The 8,372-nt window shown below is 54.2% G+C and overlaps 1 protein-coding gene across 1 annotated transcript; it reads right to left on the bottom strand.

Moving 5' to 3' along the window:
* Positions 1-3,968: 3,968 nt before the first annotated feature.
* On the bottom strand, positions 3,969-7,251 carry LOC146333438 (leucine-rich repeat and immunoglobulin-like domain-containing nogo receptor-interacting protein 3). The gene has a single exon (XM_084826163.1). The coding sequence runs from the start codon at positions 5,922-5,924 to the stop codon at positions 4,107-4,109; it is 1,818 nt and encodes a 605-aa protein (XP_084682289.1). The 5' UTR covers positions 5,925-7,251; the 3' UTR covers positions 3,969-4,106.
* Between the last annotated feature and the right edge of the window lie 1,121 nt (positions 7,252-8,372).

Here is an 8,372-nt window from a genome sequence, read left to right as displayed (position 1 = left end):
CAGAGGGAACAAGGAAGTCTTGAAGGGAGTGGCAGACAAGGTCCGCTTCCCTGCTGATAAAAAGGTTCCCCTGTCTGCCCTTCGGCATTTCACAAAGGTGTTTAAATCCCTTTTCTAGAGCCCTGTCTCTGGAAATGGCTGAACTGCATAACCAAACGATGATGCTTCTTTATTTCTGTATGCTCTTGCCCACAGCCAATTTATCCATCACCACTCTTCCCCAACCTGGGGCCCTCCAGGTAGGTTGGACTACAACTCCCATTAGCACTAGTCAGCACGCCAAAGGGTTAGGAATGCTGGGAGCTGTACTCCCAAAACAGCTGGGCAGCACCATTCGTGGGGAAGGCGGATGAAGCAAAAATCTGGGAACGGCAAGGGCTCCCTGTCAAACATGACTCCCGTAACAATGGTGCCCGGTGGAGGCATTAGGCTGTAACTCCCATGTGTTACACCTCGGGGGCACGGTGGTCTTGCAACGTTGTGTGCATTCCCAAGGGAAGGAGCCTGTCAACCCCTCTTGGATTTGCAATGGCCTGGCAGTGGTTCATGCTAGGGATGCTCCTTATCCCGGCCAGTTTGAATGACCGTCCTGCGAGCTGTGCCCATCGTACAAGCAGGGGAAGTGAAGTGGAGAAGTCACGATTTCCAAAAGGAGGCAACAGCAGGGCTCGGGCCCACATCTCCAAGACACCATCCAGTGGAATGCTCTTCGCTCCACTGCCCCCTCCTCCCGCTCCCAGGACTTGCCTTTCATATTCTAGGACTGACATCTTTCCCTGTGCATTCAGCCTAGGCAAGGGCATGCCATGACATCACAGAAGCAGAGTCAAATGGCTGAAGAGGCAGCAGCAAATGGGAATTCTGTAGGCTCCTGCCTATTTCAGGTTATGCCATGGCCAGTTTAGGGGTGGGCAGCAGCCTAAGCTCATCTGTGGAGGCCATCCTCCGTCAGACTCAGCTGGGAGTCTGAACGCCGCATTTATGCCACTCAGTTGGAACCTGGAAGTACCCGAGATGGACCTTGAGGAGGGGCTATGGGGTGGGGAAGAAATGGAAAGAAGCCAGCCTTCCCCCCACCTGGCGCCCTCCAGATATTTTGGACAAACAAAACATCTGCCAGCATTCTTGGCCATTGGCCAGGCTGGCTGGGGCTAATGAGAGTTAGAGTCCAAAGCTAGCACCTGTTGGGGAGGCTGGGGCAAGCAATGCCAGGCCGCTAAAGGTGGGAGGATGCACGGGCTTGGTGGGCAGCCATGTGTGCCCCACTGCAGATAGGGAAGACTTGGGAGGTCGGAGGACTGTTGGCCCAGGAGGCCACAGAAGCAGCACCCTGAAATGGATTCCCATCAGCCAGCCAAATCTTTCAGGCTTGAGGCCTTCCATGGGGCTGTCTCCACCACCACCACCACGACGCAGACCACTGGGGGCAAAGGTAGTGGGAGGATGGCACTTATCCTGCATTCATTTCGTTCACAGATGGAGCGGCTCCTTTTGTTTGACGCCCACACCTTCCTCGGGAAGGTAAACACCAAATACAATTGGCGCCACGCAGCCACTGCTGAATGCTCACTTCTGCTTGCCTCTCCTCTGCCGGCCGCCTGGCTCCTGCTCTCTCCTTAAAAATACCAATTTCCTGTTGTCAAGAAGATCCCCCCCCCCCCCCCCCGGTCTCAGCTGCCAGTTGGTGTTTTCAGTGGAAGGCGAAACAGATGCCGGGGAAATATGTCAGCTGAAACCTCACATAGCACAAATAAGACATAACTGTGAACAGGCATAAATCTTCCAGCTTGTGTGGACAGATGCATGAATGCACACACACAGATGCACACAACCCTTCGCTCTGCAGGCAGAGACATGGAGGTTGCACAGCAATCTCCTTGCACATTTCTGTCCTGGGCAAGAGCGCGAAAGGGGGCGAGGGAAGGGGGACGAAAGCTCCCTGCTCTTTCGCAGAATGCTCCAGCCCCTTTTAGCTCGCTGCATGGGCTTTTTGCAATTGGGGTTTGCAGCCCAAAGATATGATTGATTATTATGATGATATGTATATCCTGCCGTGTTTCCCTCTTGCAAGGAGCCCAAGGCGGCTCCCCTGCTCCTCCTCCTCTCCATTTTTATCCTCACAACAACCCTGTGAGGTAGCTGTGGCTGAAAATCCAGCCCGAAGTCCCGCAGCAAGCTTCATGGCCGAGTGGGGACTAGAACCCAGGTCTCCTCAGCCCAGCACTCAACACCGGCTCTCATGGGAAAGACAGCGGCCAGGGAAGGCAATGGGGCCAGAACCAGGCCCCGGACTAGCTGTTAAGAAGCAAATCAGCCACAAAACTTCCTGGGAGACCCTTGGCCATCTAGCTGCATGATCTCGCTCTGTTTTCAGCTGCCAGCCCTTTGAGCGGGGCCTCCCAAACAAGAGAGAGCCCAGGCCTGGCAGCAAGGGTTTCCTCTGCCTGCGTCATGCCCTGCTTCTGGGCTTCGCCACGGCAACTTGGTCTTTGGGGCTCAGCCGGCCACTGCGGTGGAGGGACAGGTGGGCCGTGGTTTAGCAGCTCCTTGTCTTGCTCCGAGCCCACCCAAATAAGGAATGGCAAAGTGGCCTGATAATCACGAGGTGGAAGGGCTGGTGGTGGGGCTTCCAGGTGACTTGGGGCCTGGCGCAACAATCATGGCCCAAGAGTGTGAGAAAACCACCTCTGCCAGTTCAGTCTCTGTGCGAATGAACACGGCTCTCGCGTTTTGCCATGGCTGTCGCTCCCTCTAAGCCAGCTGTCCCCAAATTGGCGCCCTCCAGATACGTTGGACTGCAGCTCCCATGCTTCCCCAGCCAGCTCTGCTGGATGGATTATGGGCATTATAGGGTGCTAGGTTGGAGAAGGCAGCTCTGAACCAAGTGCCCATCACTGGCCCAGAGTCTAGCCTGGTTTACTGGAAAGCACGTCCCACTGAACTCGGGGGGCATTTCCTTCCCAGCAAGGATGCTGAGGACTGCAGCCGCCACTGCATTTTTTTCTTTTTTGCATGCTGAGTATTGGGGGGGAAGAGACCACAGAGGAGCTCACCCACCCTGCGAGTTCCATGCATGGAAGACGCCGATTATTGCTTTGCAGTGGAAGGTTTCTGGGACTCACGTTTGCCAACAACCCGCCCACCCCCTGCTAGAAAATGCTAGAAAGGGCTCTTAAAGGCACTGCACTGCCCCCACAACCAAAGCCCCTACACTGCCGGGCCTGGTGGGACAGGCGAAGGTGTGGTGGTAACTGTCATCCTTGCCACACCGGAGCCTCCTCAGCCGGACAGGAAGACATCGGTCGTGCACACAGATAGAAAACGGTGTAAAAATGAACCCCCTCAACTCAACCCCAGGATTTCAAAATTGTCCCTTAAAAAAGAGAGGAATGAAGGGTCTTCAAAGCCCAGACATACTGCCCTCTGTATCTAAGAAATGCATAGTTGATATCCCCCCCCCCCAAATTAGCTACAGTGAGAGGACTTCAAAACCACAGGTTATGTGCGTGCATGCCTTGTCCGTTGTGGGAACGCGGGGCTGGGGTGGAAGCACAGTAAATGCAGAGTCCAGAGAGCACAAGAGTGTAACAGATCAGAAGCCCATCACCATCGCTGCAGCCCTCGAGACAGCCCCAGGCTTGGGGGCCCACAGTGTGACACCGCCACAAGGTGTGCATCCACTGCCCAATGGCGACCCGTTAACGATACCGGCCCCGCTCTTGCCTGCGCGCGTCGGGGTTGGGGGTGCGGCGTCATTGGAGGGCACCACCAGCCATGACATAGGCACCGAACAGACCACAGCTTTGCTCGGTGCAGCCAACTCTAGAAGTTGTGGTGGGCCCCAGCCTTTGCCCCACCATGCCAGCGCTGGCACTGGGCAGCAACATTGTTCACAATGTCTCTGGCAAGAGTGGCGGGACAGACCCTCCCACTCACTTCTCGCCTTTAAGCCCTTGTGGTTGGAACCATATTGATGGAGGAGTGGTGGCTTTCACTCCTTCGCCCTCCTTTTCCAGGTGCCGTTACCTGGAGGGCCCTCCGGCCACCACCACCTCCGGCCACTACTACCTTCGTCAGGGATCCCACCCTCCCAGCCCGCCAGGGGTTCAAATCATCTTCATGTTGAACTTCCTGGCGCCCCCCTGCCCAGATGCGATGGTCGGGCCATCGACCTTGCGGAAGGAGTATTCCACGGAGAAGTTGTTCTTGTGCTGCCCACGGCCCCGACTCCAGACGAAGAGCAGGAGGAAGCAGAAGAGGACCACACCCAGGAAGGTGATGCAGCCCATGGCAGTGGAGACCAGGATGGTTTTGAGGTCCAGCGTGAACTTCAGGAAGACCTGCGTCTCGTTGCGGGCAGTGTCATTGAACTCGCTGAGGTACAAAGACCGGTTTGCATACAGGGCACCATCCCCTGCGTGCCCCCGGACCGTCAAGGTGGCAAAGTAGGTGTCGTTGCCACCGGCGTTGCTGGCGATGCAAATGTACGTGCCGCTGTCCTGAGCCTGAGCGTAGCGGATTTCCAGTGTCCCACTGGGCAAGACTGCGATCCGGCCGGTGCTCTTGGCAGTGATCATCCGGTGCTGAGGGGACACCCAGCTAATAGACGGGATGGGCTCCCCGTCTGCCCGGCACACAAAGGAAACTACCTGTCCTTCATAGGCCATGACGTGCTGCAGCTTTCGGTCCCTGATTTTGGGCTTTTGGCAGGTGAAGAACTCAAAGAGTACGGAGTCTGGGAAGTCACGCAGAGCATTGCCCTGGATCTCTGGTGGCGAGGAGCACATTGGTGGCTGCCCATCAAAGTCAAGCGTCTTCCGGCGCTGGACGATCCACAGCAGGCGGCAGTCGCAGACCAAGGGATTCCGGTCAATGCGGAGCGCTTCCAAGGTGTTGACAGAGTGGAAGGCTCCTTCCTCCAAAGTGGACAAGATGTTGCTGGAGAAGTTGAGGAGGCGCAGTTGCCGCAAGCCATTCAATGCCTGGGGCTCCACCGAGACCAGGAGAGCCCCCACCAGGTGGAGCTCCCGGAGCCGGATCAGGTCCCTGAAGGCACCCTTGGGCACGGTGCTGATGGGGTTGTAGGACAAGTTCAGGTACATGAGGTACACCAAGGGTCTCAGGGCGGCAGTGGGCACCATTGTGATGTTGGTGTTCGTGATGGAGAGGGAGGTGAGGTTGAGTCCTTGGAAGCCATTGGGTGAGATCTCCTCCAGAAATGGCCAGTTGTCAATTTCCAGCAGCTGGAGGCTGTGGAGCTTCTTGAAGTTTTGGTCCTCCACTGAGGCAATGCCCAGCTGTCGGAGCCGGAGCACCTCTAAGTTTGGGAGGCGGGAGAGGGACTCAGCAGAGAGGGCTGTCAGGTTGCATCTCTCGATGGCCAGCTGCTGAAGGCTGACCAGGCCGGAGAAGGCCTTCCGGGAGATATACACCAAGTCATTGTCCCCAACCTCCAAGCTCTTGAGGCTCCGCAGGTCTTGGAACATGTAGTCCAGAAGGACAACGATCTTGTTGTCGCTGATGTCCAGGACAGTGAGGTTGGACAGCCTACTGAAGACGCCGGGTGGGATCAGCTTGAGCTGGTTGCCGCGCAGCCGCAGGCTCTGCAGGCCGAGGAGGCTGCTGAAGGCCCCGGGCTCCACGTGGGCCAGGACGTTCTCGCTGACATCCAGCTCCTCCAGCAGCGGGAACGGGGAGAGGTCGCCGGCGTTGAGGCAGCGGATGCGGTTCCTGTTGAGCTCCAGGATCTTGGTCTCCGTCGGGATGCCCTCGGGGATGGCGGTGAGGCGCTTGCGGTGGCATGAGACCAACTTGATCTGGGGGACGCACTCGCAGCGCGCTGGGCAAGCCACAACGGGAGTCATGCTCAGGAGGATGCAGTGGGAGACCAGGAGCAGGAGACAACATGGCATTGTGTGGCACATGGTCCTACGCACGTGCAACCATCTTCCCACTCACCTGGAAAAGAGAGAGAAAAAGAGACGTGATTGAAACCTGGGCAGCACAGGCTGGATCTACTCTTTCTGGACTCAGCCCCCAAGCAGGTTTCAGCTCCAGCAGTCCTTCTCCAGGAGCCCCTACCAACGGAAGTAAGGTGAGCAGCTACCAAGAAGAGGGCCTTTTCTGCTGTGGCACCCGGCTGTGGAATGAGCTCCCCAGAAAGGTCCACCTGGCACACCTACATCGCACTTGTTTCAGTGCCAGGTGAAGACCTTTTTAGTCTCCCAGGCATTTTAGTTTTTCAGTTTGTTTTATAGCTGGTATTGTATTTTAAAGTTTTGCCCTGCTGCTGGCTTCTGTTTGGTTTTATTTTTAAATTGTAGTTTTAAACCTTTATAGTGTAGTTTGTCATCTCTGTTTTATGGTATTATATTTTATGGTTTCAATTGTTGTGAACCACCCAGAGAGCTTCGGCTATTGGGTGGTATAAAAATGTAATACATACATACCTGAATGAAATAAGGCTTCACAGCTGTGGCAGGCGGGGGCAATGTAGCCATCCCACAAAGCCTGGCTGCCCAAGAGCCGACCCCAAGTGAGCCCTGGTGGGAATCATAGAACCATAGAATAGTAGGTTGGAAGGGGCCTGCAAGACCATCGAGTCCAGCCCCTGGTCAATGCAGGAGTCCAAGTCAAAGCATCCCTGACAGGTGGCTGTCCAGCTTCATCTTGAATGCCTCCACTGTGGGAGAGCCCGCCACCTCCCTAGGTCATGGGTTCCGTTGTCGTACTGCTCTATCAGTCAGGAAGTTTTTCCTGACGTTCAGCCGGAATCTGGCTTCTTGCAACTTGAGCCCATTATTCCGTGTTCTGCACTCTGGGATGATCGAGAAGAGATCCTGGCCTTCCTCTCTGGGACAACCTTTCAAGTATTTGAAGAGCGCTATCATGTCTCCCCCCAGTCTTCTCTTCTCAAGGCTAAACAGGCCCAGTTCTTTCAGTCTCTCCTCATAGGAGAGGCACCTACATTGTATTCCTTTCGGCGCCAAGTGAAGACTTTTTTATTTTCCCAGGCATTTTAGCTTTCTAGACTTTTAGCTTTGCTGTTTTAAATCTGTATTTCAAATTCCTGCAGTGCTGCTAGGTTTTATTGTGACTGTATTGTTATATTGTGGTTTTAATGTTCTATATATTTTATATTGTTTTATTGTGTGCCATTTGGTTTTAATTTTTGTGAACCGCCCATATAGCTTTGGCTATTGGGTGGTATAGAAATGAAACAAACAAACAAATAAATAAAAATAGGGCTTTGTTTCCAGTCCCCTGTTCATCTTTGTTGCCCTCTCTGAACCCTCCCCAGTTTGTCTGCATCCCTCTTAAAGTGCGGCGCCCAGAACTGGACACAGTACTCCAGATGAGGCCTAACCAGTGCTGAGTAGAGGGGAACTAGTACTTCCAGGGATTTGGAAGCTATGCTTCTATGAATGCAGCCCCAAATAGCATTTGCCTTTTTTGCAGCCACATCACATTGTTGGCTCATATTCAGCTTGTGATCTACCACAATTCCAAGATGCTTCTCACTTGTCGTGTTGTTGAGCCAAGTATCCTCCATCTTGTAACTGTGCATTTGATTTCTTTTTCCTAGGTGCAGAACTCTGTTGTCTTCTGCCTTTTTTTTCTTGTTGGAATTGTTTGTAACTGTGCTTTTAGAATTTCCTTTTTTAAAAATGCCAACCCTTCTTGAACTCCTTTCTTCATTACAGTCGCTTGTCATGGGACCTTACTTATCATTGTCCTGAGTTTATTAAAATTGGCTTTCCTAAAATCCAGGGTACGCGATTGGCTACACCTGGCTTTTGCTTCCATTAGAACCAAGAACTCTAGTATAACATGGTCACTTCACCCAGAGTTCCTGTAACTTCAGGATTCAAACCCAGGACAAGAGTAAGGTATGCCTCCCAGCAACAAGGCCGTGGCAAGGGTCCTGCATCTCCCTGCCTGCACCAAAAGCAGGGCGGGGGGACGACAACCTCAGGCTGGGGGACAAATCTGGCCCTCTGGGGGTCCAAATCTGGTCCTCTGGTGTGCCCCAGATGGCCACACCCCCTCCCCTTGGCCCCACCCATCACTGGTCATGGGGTGGTTTCCCAGCATTTGTGCTGTTTCTCTCCGATTGGAAAAGGCTGAAATGCCCCTCCCAAGGCAGAAGGGGTTTGAAGCTACAGTATGTGTGTGGGGGGTGCAGCCTTGGCCCCACCCCGTTTGCCTTCGTCCCTACCCACCAGTGGAATGTGGCCCCCAAGAGCTTCTCCAAAACCTAATTTGGCCCTGGGCTGAAATGGATTCAACAGCCACTGACCCAAAGGCTTGGGGTGGGTTGCCAAGTAAAGCATGACAGAAGGGCTCCCTGTGGAAGGAAAACAGCTAAATGG

Source organism: Heloderma suspectum, chromosome Z (assembly GCF_057233095.1).
Source record: "Heloderma suspectum isolate Gila_16-S chromosome Z, 16-S_ref, whole genome shotgun sequence".
Lineage (NCBI taxonomy): Eukaryota > Metazoa > Chordata > Lepidosauria > Squamata > Helodermatidae > Heloderma > Heloderma suspectum.
The sequence above is the reverse complement of the archived record's forward strand: the minus strand, read 5'-3'. Positions and strand labels throughout refer to the sequence as shown.